Source organism: Mus caroli, chromosome 10 (genome assembly GCF_900094665.2).
Source record: "Mus caroli chromosome 10, CAROLI_EIJ_v1.1, whole genome shotgun sequence".
Classification (NCBI taxonomy): Eukaryota; Metazoa; Chordata; class Mammalia; order Rodentia; family Muridae; genus Mus; species Mus caroli.
Window position 1 is genome coordinate 58,649,089 of NC_034579.1, and position 20,517 is coordinate 58,669,605.

General features: G+C 39.8%; 1 protein-coding gene across 6 annotated transcripts in view; it reads left to right on the forward strand.

The window, feature by feature from the left end:
• Ctnna3 (catenin alpha 3) overlaps positions 1 to 20,517 on the forward strand; it is a 1,468,839-nt gene that overhangs the window by 749,373 nt on the left and 698,949 nt on the right. For all 6 annotated transcript variants that reach the window (XM_021173456.2, XM_029482772.1, XM_029482775.1 and 3 more), the window contains 2 exons: positions 5,580 to 5,660; positions 15,624 to 15,776. In XM_021173456.2, the coding sequence (XP_021029115.1) occupies positions 5,580 to 5,660; positions 15,624 to 15,776 (234 nt within the window). The remainder of the gene's footprint in view (positions 1 to 5,579; positions 5,661 to 15,623; positions 15,777 to 20,517) is intronic.

The following is a 20,517-nucleotide window of genomic DNA, read 5'->3' on the forward strand; positions in this document are numbered from 1 at the left end:
GCAAGTATTTAACACAACACTATTCTGCAAATCTTTCTGCAGTAAGAAAAATGTTACACATTCATAGTGCTCAGTATACTAGCCACCAAACACACACACACACACACACACACACACAAACATACACACACATATACATACAGACGTACCTCACACACACATACACGCACACACACTACTACTACACTACTACACTACTACGTTAAACAGAGACACTGAGGAAATAAAAAATTAATGTTATGTGATTTTAGTTTATACTTAAATTAAATGGTTATATATGATAAGTAGCTATTAATTTGAACAATGTAGCCACTTATTTATTATTTCTAATGTAATATTAGAAAGTTCTCTGAGGCTGAGACCCAATAGCAAAACAGGTACTCAGTTTAGGGTAAATCAGAGAGTAAATTCATATGCTTATTTCCAAAGGTATAGACAGCTCCAAGGAAATTATAACAATGATTAGTGAAATAGAACACTTTTTCCCTATAAGGACAACATTTAATTGGGGCTAGCTTACAGGTTCAGAAGTTTAGTCCGTTGTCGTCTAGGCAGGAGCATAGTAGCATCCAGACAGGCATGGTGTAGGCAGAGCTGGGAGTTATACATCTTAATTGAACCTGCTAGCAGAATACTGACTTCCAGGCAGCTAGCATGAGGGTCTTAAAGTCTACACCCACAGTGACACACCTACTCTAACAGGGTTGCACCTTCTAAATAGTGCCACTCCTTGGGACAAACATATACAAACCATCACATTTCACTCTCTGGCCCCCATAGGCTTGTCCAAACATATGAGTCTATGGGGGCCACACCTAAACATAGCATAATGCAAAAATACATTTAGTCCAACTTCAAAAGTCCCCATAGACTATAGCAGTCTCAACAGTGTTAACAGTACAAAGTTCAAAGTCTCTTCTGAGATTCACCGGATCACTTAACTGTAATCCCCAAAGCAAGACAGGAAGCCAGCTGGCAAACTCCAAACTGCATCTTCATGTCTGATGTCAAAGCAGTCTTCAGATCTCCAACTCCTTTTTTATCTTTGTTGATTGCAACAAACTTCTTTCTCCTGGGCTGGTTCCACTCCCTCTTAGCAGTTTTCCTCATCAGATAGCCCATGGCTCTGGCATCTTGAATATCTTGGGATTTCCAAGGCAACTTCAATATTACAAGTTTATTTTTTAATGTCTGGGAGCCACATATGCTCTTCTGGGCTTCTCCAAAGGGCTGGTGTTACTTCTCTTAGCTCTGCCCTCTTGAGCACTCTAAGCTCAGGTTGATCCACCCCATTGCTGCTGCTGTTCTCGGTGATAATCCCATGGAACTCGCATCTCTAATACACTGAGGTCTTCCTGCTGCAACTAGACTTTACCAAGAGGCTCACTTCATGGTGCCAGGTCTCAACTCCTTTGCATGACCCCTTCAGTCCCGGGTCATCAACTTCAACTGAGGCTGCATCTTCACCAATGGTCTTCCATGGTCTCTCACAGTGCCAAACCTTAGCTTCAAAACCAGTACCCCTTCATGTTTCAAAACCAGTACTACCCAGGTGAGTCTTACATATTACTAAGTACAGCTGCAGCACAAGGTATAACCTTGGCTATCTCTGGAACACAGCTTCTTTGAGCTCTCAGAAAACACTTTCCAGAAGATTTCAAGGCAGTGATGCTGGTCTCAACTACCACTAATTTCTTAGCTCCAGCTAACCAGCACCAATTATCCCAGTAGTCCCTTCTATTATTCACTCTAAAGCCAGAGCCACATGGCCAAAAGCTGCCAAGTTCTGCTGCTTGCTGGTGCTGGAACATGGCTCCCTTGTTCTATTACATTATTACCAGCTTTCTTTTTTTCAACTGCTTCAGTGCCTAAGCTTGGCTGTCCTGGAACTTGCTCTGAAAACTGACCAAAATAGAACAATGATGGAAAGATTCATAGTCAAGATCATATCCAGGATGACATCAATATGCACAAAACAATTCTAATGGTATTTTATTGGATCAAATCATGCTCAGGGACTGTTTTCCTCAAAGTCTTTTCTTATGGGAAGTTTATTTCTGATGAGAATGTGTGGCTTTCTTTGTACAGTGCTTGATCCGTGTCGTGTTTTCTCAGTGTCTCTCTTCCTGATGCTCTCTGAAAGTCATCCCTTTGCCATTAGTGGGGACTGTACTGACTTCATGATGGATCCTGTCAAGGATTCTTTAAAGGGGCATCTTCCCTTCTGAGTACTGGGTGATAGGCAGGTCCTGGCTGTTATCTATGGCTGTGTTTTAATATCCTGCCCTAGCCATCTCTCATCACAGAACACAGAACTTGTCTTTAGTTTTAGCTCATTGCTTGGTGATTTGTTAAGGCTTTGAAAACAGAAGGAATGAGGTGCTTTTAAACAGGACAGGGCCATTTCTCCTTGCTTTATTTATTTTTATGCCATGCAAAAGGAATAAAGAGGTATAAAGTGGCTCAAGTGAAGCCAAATAAATCTCGATAAATAGAGCAAGAACCCAATAAAAATCTGGGGGTGAGAAAGAAGAAAGGTATTGAGGATGGGAGATAAAAGGAAGGAGTAAAAGAGAAAATTTAATAATTCCTATAGCATTGGGGTCTATTTATTATCACCCAGGGAACAAAGTGCCTTTGACCCAATGAAATATTTTAAACTAGGGTTAAGCTCTGGGTGGAAATTAGGGAATCATCTTTAAAGTCCTTATTGAATCGTGTCCTGCTGTCGCCTCCCGTCATTCTTTATTAAAGCTCTGTGCTTGTCTGCTGCTAGGTCTAGGGAGGCTGACATCTCTTCCTTGTTCTGATGAATCACAGCACAGAGGCTTGTGAGTTTTTACAGCCAACACAACAGGAGCCTCTCATATCATTCCTGATACCAGGGCAGGGGACGAGAGGGCATGGGGAAATCTTTGTCCTAACTCCAGCCCATTTGGGGTGATCTCTGCCTTCATGAAATGGGGAAAGAGAACCAAGAGCTAATAATGTACCAAACTAAAGCATGAAGGCCAGGCTCTCTAGGTAAAATTAGAAACTGTATTTAGACTCATTGTAGATCTGTTTGTGCTGTTACTTTATGTAGCCCCCAATTAATGTTTGCCATTCTCTCTGGCTAATATAAAAACTGCTTGTCTACAGCTGTTGAAGTAATCAAACATTTCATTTGAGTACATTCTCAACCATTGCATTGGGATTGAGAACTTTCTTTTTTTCTCAGTTAAATGACCCAATATCAATATCTCCTACTATGCTTTTCTTCCCTTCTCACTTCTTTTACTATGGACAGTTCCCATCATAAGCACATTATATACTCTTTTAAAGGGAAAGTCTCTGATTTTCATGTGTGTTTATGTGTGCATTTGTGTGTTTATGAGAGCATGTGTGTGCAAATGGGTGTACGTGCCAAGGCCAGCAGACAATCTCTACCGTTGTCTACATCCCTCAGGAGAACCTAGTAAACATATGTCCATGAATAGCTAGCCTCTGCATACTCTCAAGTGATGACCAGTTTTCCACATCTGATGCTAACCAGAAATCTATGTGTAAACTGTGGTTCAGTGGGTACCTGCGACTGCCAAAGAGAGTCATTCAGTTGTGTGTTTGGGCTGAATTGGTAAACTCTATGTTCATCATTAACTTCTCTGGCTTGTTATAGAGCCCTAATTAAAACCAGTTGTACCTTGAATGAAGTTGCTAATTTACGGGCTCATCTGTTCAATAACTTCCTTGCAAGTAATTGCTGTTAGTGTTCTGAGGAAGCCTGGGGAGGGCATGAGAATGTGGAGAAATGTCAGGGGAACGAGAAGAGGCAAGAGCAATTGCTTCAAGGAGTGTGTCTGGCATTGAGTGAACTTTTTTTTTTTAATTTTTTTTAAGGTATTTTCCTCATTTACATTTCCATTGCTATCCCAAGAGTCCCTCATACCCTACCCCCCACTCCCCTACCCACCCACTCCCACTTCTTGGCCCTGGTGTTGCCCTGTACTGAGGCATATAAAGTTTGCACGACCAATGGGCCTCTCTTTCCACTGATGGTCGGCTAGGCCATCTTTTGATTCATATGCAGCTAGAGACGAGAGCTCCAGGGGGTACTGGTTAGTTCATATTGTTGTTCCACCTATAGGGTTGTAGATCCCTTTAGTTCCTTAGATACTTTCTCTAGCTCCTCCATTGGGAGCCCTGTGATCCATCCAATACCTGACTGTGAAGCATCCACTTCTGTGTTTGCTAGGCCCCGGCATAGTCTCACAAGAGACAGCTATATCAGGGTCCTTTTAGCAAAATCTTGCTAGTGTATGCAATGGTGTCTGCGTTTGGCAGCTGATTATGGGATGTATCCCTGGATATGGCAGTCTCTAGATGGTCCATCCTTTTGTCTCAGCTCCAAACTTTGTCTCTGAACTCTTTTGTGAATCTTTTGCAGGATGGCAAGGATTTTAACAGGCATGGCTGTGTAAGCACTTGGTGAGGGAGGCAGAAAGCCTTGGGAATGTGGGGCTGTGGAGAGTAGTGTTTGAGGTGGTGGCAGGAGACCAAGAGAACCAGGATAGAGTGCAACAGATGACCTAGATTTCTGTTGTTGTTGAGACACTGTCTTATTTGAAGGCATAGGATTTTTCTGGGAGTTCAGTCTAGGGAGAGAGTGTTCAATGTTCTGCCTGTCTGTGTTGTGATTCAGTGTCTCTTCATGAAGTCCATTCTGGCAGCTCAGTGGCCAGCTGCTGATTTTTCAAGGTCTCCTCTCAGAGTCCTTTGCAGATTATTAATTTAAAAGCAGCAGGAATTTTCCTAGAGGTGAAACACAATGATTTTTCCCCAATCTCTTTTCTAGGAGGTATCACAAGAAAAGCGTGATTAGATTTAACCCAGTTGTCTCCCACAACAATATTATATAGAAAATGTCAACCAAGGTGACTCTCTGTGTGTTGAGAAGCTCAAGCCTTAGGTTAGAGGATGTAACAGAGAGAGCAGTTCTGCTTGCAGAATGAAAAGGTATCACACCAATTATCTTAAAGAGCCAAAAGCAGCATTGAGTTCTCACTTAAAACAATTTGTTCTTGGAAGATTGTCAGCTAAAATTGTGGTCAACTTTTGCAAATTGTATGAATTTGCACTGCATATTTTATTTAGTGTTTAGCAAAACTCCAATATGGCTCTGCATAACTTACACAATACACCAAGAAAATGACTTCAGAAACTCCCACGGAAGTTGACAAATTGGGCATCTAATGCTTTTAAGCTAATTGCATGCTTAGCGGTTAAAGGAGTTGACTTGTTAAAAATGAAGATCAGAGATTTTTGGAGACAATGCTCTGCCTACTGCCATATTGAATATGACCAAATCCTGTATCAGAAATATTACAGACGCTTAAAGAAGAAAATAATGTGCACTCTAATCGCCGTTCTCCGTGGTGTTTCAGTGAAGTGTTCATGAATCATACACACTGTCATAGCAGTTTTGAAAACTATTCTTGAATTTTAAAGCTGTTATTTTCAGGAAATTTCTAAAGCAAATTGCTAAGTGATAAAGAGTAATTTGGTAGTGTTGCTTATGTCAGTGTTTTGCTTTCTTGCAGACTGGAAAAACAGAAAGGAGTAATACCCTGAATACTGCCATTGTCAACATGAGCAAGAAGACAAGAGACCTCCGCCGACAGGTGAGAGGAAAGAGAGCCACTGGACAGGAATAAGAGGCAAAGGAGGCTCTCATACATTGTCATAACGTGTATTGTTTCTGGTCGTTTAAAATTTAACAAGCAGAAAACCAGAAAAGCAAGCTTCTACTTTCCACATTCGTATGCCTCAAATGTTTTGTGGCAATCAGAGGATAGGGAAAGGAGCATTTGTCTTAGCATCATGCAGAATTGCAGGGGAATCTCGGCTCTCTCCTCATAAGGTGTGAGTTCTGAGGCATGGATTTCATCTCTGAATCTTTTATGAAATGTGATGCATAATGTGGATATCAAGCAAATGCACAGTGCTGGCCTGGAGAGGTGGCTTGGTTGGTCAAGTGCTTGCCTTGTAAGCAAGAGGAACCAATTTCATTCCACAGCAACCTCTTGGGAAACAGCCAGGAGTGTGGTGTGTGTGTGTGTGTGTGTGTCGGCTTGTAATCCAAGTAGTGAATTTCTGGTCCAGCCAGTCTAGACTGCTTGGTGAACTCCTCACAGGTAAAAGGCCCTGTCATAAGTGAAAGGGATATGGGTCATCATTAATGACAACTGAAGTTGTCCTCTGTCCTCACATACATATCCAGCACACACACACACACACACACACACACACGCACACACACACACTTGTGAACACACACACACATATATACATCCATTTCTACACAAAATAAAACACATATACATGACTGTCCAGCACACTGAACATTTAGTGATGTTGGTTAAGTTGACTTTATGACAGCACTGTGCTGCCTGATTTTTAAGTCAGCTTCACAGAGTCAGAGACATCTAAGAGGGTGGAAATTTAGGCTGTAAACAGACAAAACTATAGGGCATTTTCTTGATTAGTGATCAGTGGGGAAGGGGTCCCTTGAGCTGGTGGTCCTAGGTTCTACAGAAAGCAGGCTGAGAAAGCCATGATAAGCAAGCCAGTAAGCAGCATTCCTCCCGGGCCTCTGTATCAGCTCAGGCCTCCAGGTTCCTACGCTGGTTCAGTTCCTGTCCTGACTTCTTTCCATGATGGAATGTGATGAAGTGTGAACCAAATAAACCCTTTCCTCCCCAAGTTGCTTTGTTCATGATGTTTTAGAACATCATAGTTATCTAAGACAAGTACAGACTGAATGTCTCATCCTAGTTCAGAGAACATCTAGTTTCTAGTTTTTCCTCTTTATGGTTTGTGGCTGCTTCAAAAATTAGTTTCTGTTGAGACATTTTCTTTTGGTAGTTAGTCACTAGTATTAGAAGTTTACTTAGGATATTACTAAGAAATTAAGAAGCCCTGTGTTAGGACACAAGTTAATTTCTACCTTCATCCCCCAGACTAGGCCTTTGTTTTCTTATCCTTTCCACGGTTAATAACCAGACTTTTTTCCTTATGAACACCTACAATATGGCCACCATTAACTCATAAAAGCAGGGAAAAAAGCTTTTAACCAGAAGCCTTTAATGCTATATATTATCATAGTTAAATGGGAAGAATTAGAGAAATGGCTGGGCCGTATTTAAATTCAGAAGTAGATTTGGATACAGAATTAAAAGGATTCCTGGATAGGGTGGCTGTGAAATTTAAATTCTGTGACATTCATGCTTTCTTAGCTTGAGGGCCTTCATGTGAATTCTTTTCCCTGTCTGCACTTAGAACTATAAGATGTAAGAGTTAAAGATGTGTACTAGTGCAGCCTCTTTGGGGCACAGATGAGAACATCATACTGTGTGGGTAGGCACTAATAAACTAGGGGCATTAAGTCAGGACTTAGATATTTACCCAGAAGCATGGACCCTCAGAATTCCTTTGGGATTTCTTCTCCCCTTTTTGATACACAGTCTTCTATATCCCAACCTGGCCTCATACTTTTGACCTCTCAAGTGGTCAAAGGTTACAGGTATACACCACCGTACTAGGTTATCTTGTTCTGAGGTACGAGGTATGAAGCCGGAGCTTTTTGCAAGCTCAGCAAGCACTTTACCACTGCCCAGCCCTCCTTCAAAATTCCTGCCTCTTCTGCTCTTCCTACAGTTTGGAAGAGCTATTTCTATATCAACCACAGTATTTCTTGTTCCTATCTCTTCCCTGTAGAGGGATTTTAATCCAGCAATATGGCTACTCTGGCTAGATTACAGAAGTGCCCCTAGTATAAACCTTTAATCCCAGCCAGTGAAGGTAAAGTTAGCTTGTAGAAGGAAGCACCCATTTTTGAAAGTGATAACTAGTTGTATAGCAGACAAAGTGATGGGTCAGAGAAAGATTTGGCAGAAGGAATATGCCCAACTCTCACTTAGAAAAGAGAGAAAAGAGAGGCTACTTAGGAGAGAACAGCACCAAGAACAGGAGAGAAAGCAGTTTTTCCAGGACAGTTGTACAGAGATGGGTTCCAGAGACAGACCAAGCTAGACACAGGTGAAGGCAGAATGAGCCAAAAGATTAGAACATTTTGCTAAAGGTGGTGGTATGAGGCCAAGCAGAGAAATTCAGTCAGAAGCTGAAAGAAACCAGTTTGAATCAGTCATCATGGAAAGAAGTTTTAAGTTAGAACATTTGTGTTGATCAGCCAGCCAGAGTTCAGAAAGAGGTCCAAGTGGTGAGCTTGTTCGGCAGCAAGTCTCAGAGGCCGAAAACATTCTAGGCCTAGATAAGATTGTACGAATGCAAAAAACTTCAAGGACTAGGCCTAGGTTAGTAAATGGAGACAATAAGCCCCTGAGATAATGATTATGACAGGAGAATAAAAGTTATATTTATACTTCCATCTAGTTTGCCACTAGCAATACTGTGCATAAAATTCTAATGTACATTCCAACCTCCCCAGCATTTCCAGTTATTATTTTCCTCAAAGACTTAAGAAAAAGCAATTTCTTGCATGTTAAATTAGAAGATTTAGCAAGTCAAAGTCCAACATGCCCAGTTACGTTTGAATTCTTGTTTAGAAACAAATAGGTCTTCATATAATTGTCTTCCAAATGTGGAATGAGACATACTTTCATTTTTTGTTAAAAAAAAGAATTGTATTTGCTTGAAATTCAAATATTCCTGGGTGTTCTGTATTTTATCTTATAATCACGCTTGGATTGTCTTGACCATCCTTGGTAAGCTACTTCACATCAGGGTAGATAATGCTTTCTCAGAGTTATTTTCTGTTTGTAGAGAACAGCTGAGCTTTGGGGATTCCATGGGTCAACACACATTTGTTTCAGTTTCCTCTTCCATGATTCACCATGAGTAGGAGCCACTGGGAATGTGTATATCTTCTGGGCTCCTTCTACATGGCCTTCACTTGTGATGGTGACAGAAAGCCAGCAATCATGCCATTGCCTAGGAGTTGAGATCCAAAGTGAAAAAACATAGTTTCTTCATTATACAGGTTGAACACAGCCACAAAATTCACTCTAAATGAAGGACTAGGCAGGACCATTCAGAGAAGGAGCACACATATATGTGAAGGCATGAATGAAGAACCATCTTTGGAGACCTGTGATCTTAAAGGCTATTATTCTTAGTTGCTGTAATTGTCATTATCCAAATACTCTTTCCACACAACCAAAATGAACTCATTTACCGTAGTGGAGTCTATTCTTTGGGTATAGAGTTTGAGTATGTAGTTGAGGTTTTGGCATGTAGCTCTGTTCATTGAATACACTTTCCTGGCATGCTTGTAGCTGTGGTATTGATCCCTAACTCATAAACTGGGCATAGTGGTACATACCTGTCAAATCAGCACTCAGGATATAGAGGCAGGGTGATCAAAAGTACAAGATTACCCTCTGTTACAAATGAGTTGAAAACTAACCTGGAATACATGACACTGTGTCTCAGAAAGAAAAAAAAAAGAAACTGTAAAATGAGTAATCTCTTCATCTTTTTTATGCTTTTAACGTTTAAGAGTTTATTCTAAGTGCCTTACATATGTTCCTTTTCCCACAAAAGCAAAGCCCTGCTCTTAGACTGTCTTTGAAATATTTAATGATCATTTCTTGTTCTAGAACTGGCTTTATTTTTAGTAAAATGTCCCAAGAACCTCTCTTTTTGCTCGTCCATCCTTATCCATTTCATAACCATTAGGTTTTTCATCAGTGATAGACCTGCCTTAGCTTTATGTCAGAAAATGATTGATCCTGTAAGACATGCCATACCTTTCTAAGGAGTGTCTAAAAGTATAATGGCCACTATACATTGTCAGTCATGAAAATGGAATATTCTAGCACATGATATAGCCATTTTTGTTTGTTTGTTTCACCTTCTTCTTGCTCTGTGGCTTTCTTACCCATTTTATGAGGAGCAGACTTGAAGTTCTTGCCATGGTGTCTTACATTCTCTGTTACTTGATCACACATTTTTATTCTTAATGTCCTTTATCTCTTTAGTTCCTCCTCAGTTTAGACATACTCACCCACCTCTGATAAAAGGATAGATCCTTACGTTCTTCTCAGCAAATTGGCCCCTCCTCCTTCCACACACAAATCACAAGCTCATCATGTTCAGCATATTGATAGGATGCTCATAGCACCTTGAGCTCCGCCCCTTCTGTACTCCCTGTCATTCTTCTAATCTTATGTCACCTGAGTTCAATAATTGTGTGGGTGTTATTTCTCCCAGCAAACCTTAGCTGCGTTCTCCAGCAGGAGTTCTTATTAACTTTCTGAGACCACTTAAGTAGATGTATTCTTCTTTTACCATAGTCTTTCCTCCTCTGCCATTTTTTTTATAGAGGGTTTTCTTCTCAATGAATTGTAAATTTTTACAATGATAATTATCATCAGCTCTCTCCTTACTGAATATCTGCAGAACTCTTCCACAGGTGTATCGTTTGCACTTGATTTTCATCCTTGAAATAAGAAATAACTCTATAGTGCTGCATGAATTCTCAAGTGAATCAATTTGCTGAACTTCACTTGGTGGATTCATGGTTCTGTGGTATGATATAACTAAAGCCCAAGTGTGTGAGCCCTACCTCAGGGGATAAGGAAAATGGACAGTCATTTTTAAAATCCTCAGAATCAAACGCACCAACTTTACTGTCATACATTTTTTTTCTCCATTACTTATTTTACACATTTTTTAAAAAATGCTACCTTTCTTTATCCTTTTCCCCGGCCTCCCACTATTTACTTGAGTGTTACTTATCTGTTGGAACCCCCAATAGATAAAGCATGTTTTTTAAAAACTTCACAGGTTTACTTCATTAAAAAATCAGGACACCCAAGCATATCCAACTTCTACTATCTCGTGAGGAATCAGACACATTTGATTTCACTGAAGGTGGGTTAGAAGTCTCACTTGTTAATAAGTCAAGGCATCACAGTTCATAGATGCAAAAGTAATGATGTATTCTATCAGCCACCAAATGCAGACACTATTGCATACGCCAGCAAGATTTTTCTGAAGGGATCCTGATATAGCTGTCTCTTGTGAGGCTAAGCCAGTGCCTGGCAAACACAGAAGTGGATGCTCACAGTCAGCTATTGGATGGAACACAGGGCCCCCAATGGAGGAGCTAGAGAAAGTACCCAAGGATCTGAAGGGGTCTTCAACCCTATAGGTGGAACAACAATAATGAACTAACCAGTACCCCCAGGTGGAACAACAATATGAACTAACCAGTACCCCTTCAGAGAACTAACCAGTACCCCCAGAGCTCATGTCTCTAGCTGCATACGTAGCAGAAGATGGCCTAGTTGGCCATCTTTGGAAAGAGAGGCCCCTTGGTCTTGCAAACTTTATATGCCCCAGTACAGGGGAAACACCAGGGCCAAGAAGTGGGAGTGGGTGGGTATGGGAGTGTGTGGGGGGGAGGGTATAGGGAACTTTTGGGATAGCATTTGAAATGTAAATGAGGTAAATACCTAATTAAAAAAATGGAGGAAAAAAAAAGAAAATAGAATTCTGACAATAGCAAACAAAAGAAGCACAACCACTTGATTGATTATTGAATTGTTTGCCTGCCTGGCTTGCAACATCTTTGTATCCCACACTGGGGGCACAAGCACAACCCTTGGAAAGCCATTATCAGTCCTTTACTGGTCATCATTAACATATTAAGTTCTTATGAGTCCACGTCCCACAAATTTGGCACAATGATCAGTTGCTGAATTGTGACTTGATTTAGTTCTTATTGATCAGTCAAGCTTTGCAAAGCATGTTTTGCTCACTTGCTTAAAATTGAAAAATGGAACCTGTATGTACAAGTAGAGTCTATTTGATGCTGGAAGGAGGAATATTTTCTGCAATACTTATTTGCTTCTCAGGAATCTTCCCTTTAGAACACATTCTTTCTGTGGCCTCATTCGATAACTATGGCAGGCTTTCTTTCTTCCAGCTTTCACATACATGTGGCTTTTGCTTTTGTATTTCAATTGTAAAGAAGTGTATTATTTTATTTGAGATACCAAAGCATTATATCAGTGGAAAATAGAAAAAAAAATGATGCCTCAAAACCTTTTACTAAGCTACAATGAGAAAAGATAGAAAGCCCCTCAGTATGGCTTTGCTCCAACATTATTCACATTTGACCACAGGCAAGTGTTTATTGAAAATTCATACCCCACAACTCCTGTTGGCTTCCCATTAACTTCAAATTTTAGGACTATGACTTCTATGCCAAAATTGGCATGTTAGCACCTTTGTTAGGATTTTTTTTTTAATGTCATCCAAGGGAAAAAAACATAGTAAGCCTCTGGACAGGAAACCAGAATGAAAATAAATATACTAAGGGCTACTTAGTTAATACATATACAGGCAAGGTCTAAAGGGAATGCCCCATAGGAATATCTGAAGACAAATGAAGAAAATTTCCTAATAGATCAATCCCAGTCTTTCTGCATTTGTCCCTGTCCATCAGGCTAGTTTTGTCCCATACTAATTCCTTTGTCATGGTCAGCAAAATGTTGGGCATGGCAGTTACATCCAGTGATGTGCAAGGCAGATATGGCTAGAGAGAGAGATCTGCAAAGATGAGTGTATAAGGACGTGGAACTTGTCAATGATGAATGACCAGACATTTAACCATAGAACAAGGTGCCTGGTTTAGATTAGATCGCATTCATGAGGACAGAGCCTTAATAGAGTCCTTTAGAGCAGGGACTTGATTTGGGAGCTGGTTCCAAATATAAACACTATTTTTAAAAATGCCAAGCAAGGAAGAAAATAGGGGGCATCCTATTGAGGCTGCACTACAGGAAATAGAGGGCTTGAGGACTTCTGTGGACCAGAATTACTCCTCAGGTGGTCTGGCCAATGATGAAAGCCAGATCTAATACCTGTTGTTGTTACTAATGGGTGTTTCAGGGGATGTGAGTTCTCTAGAACTTGCAAGCTACAGTTGTACTTTTGTGAGAACCTCACAGAGATTTAGGACAGGTCCTGAGGCAGAATACAAAAAAAGAATCATAGGATGTCTTCAGAGGACCTAGAACTGAGACCCACAACGAGAGGTAAAAATGAAGACTAATTCAGAGGAAATGCAGAGCAATGCTGAAGACCTATGTTACCTTTCACTATGGTCGTAAGCATCAGGATAAAGGGTTTACAACCAGCAAGTAAGGCAGAGACTTCTGAGAAAACTACAGGATGCTTAACTCTGCAGTTGTTATTTGCCTAGGCTAAATGCTTTCTGGAGGAAAATAAGGCCTTCCCATAAATACTTTATTCCACAAGTCACAGAATTCTGACAAATTCCTCTCTCATGAGACAAAAAGGAACAGCCCCATTTTTAAACACACATTTCAAGGTAGCTAATACTAAACCTTACATTTTCATCTCACAGTCAAATTAGCAGAACTTACAGTTCATACTTAGTGTCTACCCTCTTATTTCCCAGTCACTTTTGAAGAAATAGTGGTAGAATATCTATATATAACTCTACATGAAACCTGTGGTTGTCATGTTCACCAGCTCCCTTCTTAGAGATCAGACTCTACAGACTGTCTCTGTTGTCTAAGTTCAGTTCTTTTTAAAGTTTATATAGAAGATGGTATGTGAGTGTGCATTTGTGTGCTACACATATTTATAATACATGCACAGACATATGCAGGCACACATACATATATTTTAGTAGCTTGGGTTTTTGTAGTTATAATGTTTAATGTCCCATGCTCCTCTGCTAGATTATATGGGTTAGTACATTTCCAACTTCATGGGTCTCAGGATACCCACCTCTTGAAATGCTGTTCAGAATCACTTATTTCATTGGATGCAGTCAAGTGTCTACAAAAAAAAAAAAAAAAAAAAGATGCAACAAGTCCACTGTGACAGTGCTGGCTGTTTGGTAGGAAAGTTCATCTTCTAGTTTTTGTAATTGGTACACTTTATTTTTAGTTATTTTATCAACCTCTTAAGGTCCTTCTCCTCCAGCTGGCCTGTCTTGAATGTCTCCTTCTTGTACTTCTATCATCAAGGTCCTATTTATATCATTTGCCTGAGCTAACTCTCATATTCTGACCCTCATAGATGAGCTGCAGTGCAGAGTTATCTGTCACATCTAAGCCACAAGTTCTACAAAAGAATGGGGCAGTGGGGCTGTCACTAAAATTCCTTCCATTCTCTGGGATCCTTGATACTTCTCCCTTGTGTTTCTGAAATGTACACACCATGTAGCCCTTGACTTCTCTGACCCACTCCTCATGAACTGCAAACACACTACTCATTCATGGATGGCCATCATCTTGTCTTGTGACCTCTCACCTACACCCTGTCAAGTACCCACTACATATTAATTTGCTGCCATTAGTGATTTACCCGACTTCCTAATGAGCAGAAAACTTCAGGGAGGATCTTCCTCAAGTCTGGGATGTTGTCAGGAGGTGGAAGAAAAATCTCATAACACATCTCAGCTAGCTCTACCAATAAGAGCAGAGGAATTTTCCTACAAGAAGCTAATAGCCTCAATGGATCTATCATCCTATAGTTATTATAGGAAGACAACACTTTTTTTTCCTATTTTTCAAAGTGCTGAGAATGGAATCTATGGTCTCACACATGGAAGGCAAATGTTCTGCCACTGAGCCATTCTCAAACTATTTAAAACCAAGCTGTCAACTGGTTTTAAAAAATATAACCCCACAGAAGGCAAATTACAATTTTTCTATCTGATCCCTATCTGCTTTTTTTCAGTTGAGAAAACTTATTAAACTAAATTATCAGGTTGATCCAAAACCCTCAGGGATCAACTCATAACCACTGATTTTGTTTGTTAAAAGACTGAAGAATATTAAACTCCCTGTATTCTCAGTGTTAGAGATACAACAAATTAATTTTCAATGCCATTTGAAATTTCAGAAAATTTCTGCTGAGTACAGCAAGTGTATGATGTCATTTGTAAACTTCCATGTAATTTAATTTAAAAGAGCTAATTGTAGAGGAATGTTATAATTGTTTAATAATTTAAGGTATGAGGACAAGAACAATTAAAGCAAATGAAGGGAATTGGACATCAAATTCATTTATTCTCCTTCTTGCTCTACTACTCTGTTATAATTTGGTACAATTGTTGATCTCACATTATTTAATCCCATGAAGTCTACAATTTAGCTAATCAAAATGTGTGATCAATTCTTCCAATAAGTAAGAGAGCATTTTATAAATTTAGAATTATTAAAATACGATATGTACGTTTAATTTGTACACACACTGAACATTCTAATTGTTAAATTTTTTAAGGAAAAATATTGAATTACTTCTTACAATTTTACTTATGTTCTAAATATAATATAATAAAAATTAGTGACTTTTGAGAGCCAGGGAATCATTGCTGCCTTATGTTTTTTAATCCTGAATATTTTGTTTAGTTTGTTTATAAAGGATGCTCACATTCTGTACCATGTATTACAATCGTTACCGATTGCTTAAGAAATGCATGAAATGCATTTGGAAGCACTGAGATCATAAGACTAGAAAAGAACCTGAACTTTTTCTTGGAAATAAAAACACTTTTTTTTTCTTTCTTTCTTTCTCAGCTCCGCAAAGCTATCATAGATCACATATCAGATTCTTTCTTGGATACAACAGTTCCACTCCTGGTCCTCATTGAAGCTGCGAAGAATGGCCGAGTCAAGGAAATCAAAGACTATGCTGCCATATTTCATGAGCACACTGGCAGGCTTGTGGAGGTAAGTGTGCTGTAGATGCAGCTACTTCAAACCCGAGAAAGCCAGGTTCCCTTCTCCATTTACTGCTGAATTCTTGCCATATAGAAAAAGATTGCCAACCTATAATAAACACTGCAGAGTTGAACCTAGGTAATATGGAGCTTTATGAGTCAAATGGTATAAGCTACCCTTCAGTGACTTAAAAAGAAGCAGTTTATTTACAAAGATCTGTGAAATTGGGCTTACCATTGTTTTCACTTTAAATATCCACTTTAGTGACTCTATACAGAAGAACAAGCTAAATACATGGTTCTGTCCTGAATAAATATTTTCTTACCATTCTAGCTTTAATTTATCAAATACTCCATGCCATGTGTTTTATTTGCTGCGTTTCATGGGCTCTTTTTCTCCTACTTTCTAGAATATACTGTGCGCTGCAAAATAAAGAACGAGACAGTAGACTGGGGCAGGTCTTGAGAGTCCCATGGAAAACTAAGTAGGGATAATAGACTAGGGGAAGGGGAGGTGATAAGTCCTAATCCCCTCTGTTTAGCAGCTCCAGGTGTGACCACAATCCCATACTTTTAGGAGTGGCATGGCAGATTGGTAACCGAATTATGAAGGGCTGTAGATAAAGAGACGCTCACGAGTCAGAGAGTAGAACCTGTGGAATCATGGGTATCAACACACAGCTCAGTGAACCATGGAGTCCGAATAGAAGAATTTCTTAGGGCAACCATACTCACAAGACCAGAAACAAATTGGTGACTAAGAAGGGTGTGTGTGTGTGTGTGTGTGTGAGGGCCTGAATGGAAGAATTTCTTCAGGCAAGGATGCTCACAGCAACCAGTAACTAGGAGGGGGATATGTGTTTTACCAGAGCTGATTCTTGGCTGCCACTCAGCATTGGTCCATACCAGTGTATTATTTATTTATGTATTTATTTTGAAACTGAATCTCACTATGTCATCTTGACTAATCAAGAACATATTATGTAGACCAGGCTGCTCCTATGCTCACAAAGATCCAGCTGCCTCTGCCTCCCAAGTGCTGAGATTGGAGGTGGATGTAATGTGCTCAGCCATTTGTACCAGTGATTGTAGCTAGAGTCTATTAGGATCCTCCGTGACCATTCCATACCGGCGATTAAACATTTGACTGCCACCTCTTCCTATGTAGTCACGAGCTCTGCAGTAAAGTGTGGTTATTGCCTAAACTGCTCCTAAAACTGTGAGAAAAATAATCATAACTCAAATTAGAATCATAGTAGCACAGGTTTTTTTTTAACACCTTTAATGTAAATATATGGAACAAATTCCTACGTAGCTAGTATTTTTACTGTAAACTCTCTTGCTTGACTCTAGTCTCCAGAGATAGAAAAATGAAAAATAAATGCATGAGCATTTACTTCATGGCTAAGGCCATGTCTTTTCTCAAGCTGCCCCACCTCTGGCTTAGAAGGTGCCTATGGATTTTTCTAGAACTCTGTGAAACAGAGCAAGTGCTATTCCAATGAGCATTTAATGAAAATAAAGCATACACCCTAAACGAGCCTAATTAGTGTCAGTGGTGAAGTCATGTCTACAACTTTCAGTGAACAAGAGTAGATGCACTGATTTATTGTTGATCCAGGTTTGTTACCATTCACATGAACCTTCTAGTATTTATTGGTAGGGGCAGGGTTTACAAAGAGCTGCCTAATTGAGCCTGGTCCTTGACAGCTGCAAAACATCTGTCTAAAAAGGGATTTCTATGAGGAAGTCATGTCAAATAATGGGGGAGGGGGAATAGTTTTGTGATATGCTTTAAAAGTAAAGTTTGGCATCTATTGATAATGTATTTTTATTTGAAGTTTTCGGTTTACTCTTTCTATGAAAATTGTGGCTTTGTGCCGCCTCCTGAAAAATGACACCTTGGACAAACTCTAAAGAGGCAGTAGTTGGGGCCAGAGACACAGCTCATGCATGTCTCTTTCCAGAGACTTCTACTCAGGCGAAGCCTAAATTCTAGACTTTGATGTCTGAAAGAATTTTGGGACCAGTCCTTATGAGTATAGTTGGAATTTACTAGGAAGTGCTCTTAAAACAGGTCTAACCTTGGAAGTTAATAAAGAGTTGTTTAAAAGTATAATAATCATTTCCATGATGTGTTGAGACCTCAAAAGTGAATTCCTCTTAAGTGTCTTTACAGTAGACATATATATAATTTTGGAATCATGTCTCAAAGAGTGACTAAGGGACTCAGAGAAGGTCATTGAGTAGTTCCTGAGGGACCATGCTTGGGATTACAGATTTTAAGGTCACAATGGTTGTACAAGGAGTTCAGAAATGCCTGGCCTATAAATGGAGTTTATATCCCTGTTTGTGAAATTCCTGCTAAGATCTCAGTTTGTAAAGGACTATGGCCATAATTCAAAAGGCATGCATACCCAGGGATAGAGTGTGGTTTAATAGATGGTTTTTATATTCGATTTATTTACATTCAAATCTCTTCATATAAAAGGGAGGTTGTCTTTGTTGGCAGCATCCAGGTACTTGCACTAGAATTCTTGACTGTCAGCTGGGGAGAGACTTCAGCTGGACTCCTGAGTGACGGTTCTTTTCCTTTCCACATTCTTTAATAGCTCCCACTTTTCTAGGTACTCACTCCGAAAACAACTTTATTGAAAGTTCTCTGGACAACTCCTTTTGGAGGTTTTAAGATTTCTGAATAATCTCACAATTTAAAAGTTATACATTTTTTACTTTACTTTAATCTAGAGTTTCTTCAAATACTTACAAAAAAAAAAAGACTTCCCTTCCTGCCATATTGCTAATGTACTGCCTTTAAGGATGTCCGTGAATATTACCTTAATATTTTAACCAAATGATAGATCACTATCATGCAGATAGAGCTTTACAAAATTTGTTTTAAAATGTTCAAGGATTTTAAGAATTCCCCATTCCATGTGAACATTAAAGAATAGCAGCTTTTGGAATTATGAGCTATTGGGAGACTGAGAATGGATTTTCTTTAAATCCGAATATCCCCTTAACACAGAATAAAGTGATTACAGAGGGCTGTATCAGCGCCTGCACTTCCTTCAGACCCCAGTGTAATGGGGACATTCTGGTCTAAGTCATTTTCACTTTCAGTGAGTTTTTACTATGCAGAATAATTCCTAAACTTATTAGCTTAAAGAAACTATTCATTACAATCACTCTCTCATCTTCAACTGGCACAGAGGCGGTTAGTTCTTGTCTAGGATTCTTCAGGAGTCTGCCTTTCTCATATGTTAGCTGGGATAGAGTGGACCAAATATTCATTCCACTTGGGCACAAAAGATGGGTTATGCCTACACCCATGTGTATTAGCTATCAACGGAGAGGTTTGCACCATTGGAAAGAGAAAAAGCATAGCCTCTGTGTGTGCTTTGGGCTTCTTGCTGAATAGGTTGTAGGTTCTAAGTGGGCCATAACAGCATCATCACTGGTCACTAGCCCAAGGAGGTCTTTCAAGAGATTTCTATTCAGCTGAAGTTGTGATCTTGATTTATAGCACAGAGAAGAGTTTATGGTGAGTCAGTAGGAAGCCAAAGTTGTGTTTGTTATGAAGAAAAGACAGACAGCAGTACATCACATGCTGGCGAGGCAACTTCTGGCTTCTGAGGAGAGAGACCTGTATGTAAGTGTCTTATGAACACTTAGGAGAGGGTTTTTTTGTTTTTTTGTTTTTTTGTTTTTTTGTTTTTTTGTCTTTTGAAGTTCCTTTGATGAAAAGATGCAGTCTGTGTCTAAATGTTCAGGAGTAAATTAAAATATTTGAGTATATTTTTTATGATGTGTGTGTGTGTGTGTGTGTGCTAATGTATGTGATGGTGGGGGCCGGATATCTCTGTAGACATGCTCCTGCCATAGCATGCATGAGCAGGTCAGAAAACAACTTACCAAGATCTGTTCTCTTCTTCTTCCATGCGTGCCCTAGAGATAGAACTCAGCTTCACAGGGTTAGCAGCAAGCAGCACTAACCTTGAGCCATCTCACCAGATCAGGCACATCCGTGTTGTTTTGTCTTGCTTTGTTGAGGCAATGTCTTACATGTAGCTCTTGCTGTCCTGAAACTCCCTTTGTAGACCAGGCTGGCCTTGAATTCACGGAGATCCCTCTGCCTCTGCTTCGTGACTGCTGGTGTTAAAGTCATGCATGACAATGCCCAGCTAGACTTATTTTCATCGATTGGGTTTTCCTTTAGTAAGTGAAATTATAAATTATAAAGTGGTTCAAAAGAGTATTTACAGATTTATGTAGGAGAAGATGGTGCTGAGCAAACAGAGGTCAGCAGAGGTAGATGAGGTATCAGGCTACTTATCTATTCAAGGATTATAGTGCCTCTGTCTCCCGACTTGTCAGAGGAGTGCTGAGATTAGGCTGGCTATGGGGGTACTGGACCTCTGCACTCAGCTCCATTGAGGCCTCTCTACCACCCACACATATATTTTTGTCATAAACATGGCTCATAATTTGGTTTTCGAGATTTTCCTCAGACAGCAGAGTATAGACATATGAGTTGATTATTCAACTATGTTGAAGTCCTTAACTTTCAGCCATGAGATACCTCAACCAAGTTGAGGGAGTGATGGCCTCTTTTCCTCTCTCAGGATCCCTTAATTTCCCCTGTCTTTCCTATCCTGCCTCAGCCGGAGCAAACAAGAAACAGGAAACAGAGGCTGGCTTTCCCTTAATGCTCAGGCCCAGAAATTGGCGTTCACTTTCACTGTGTTCTT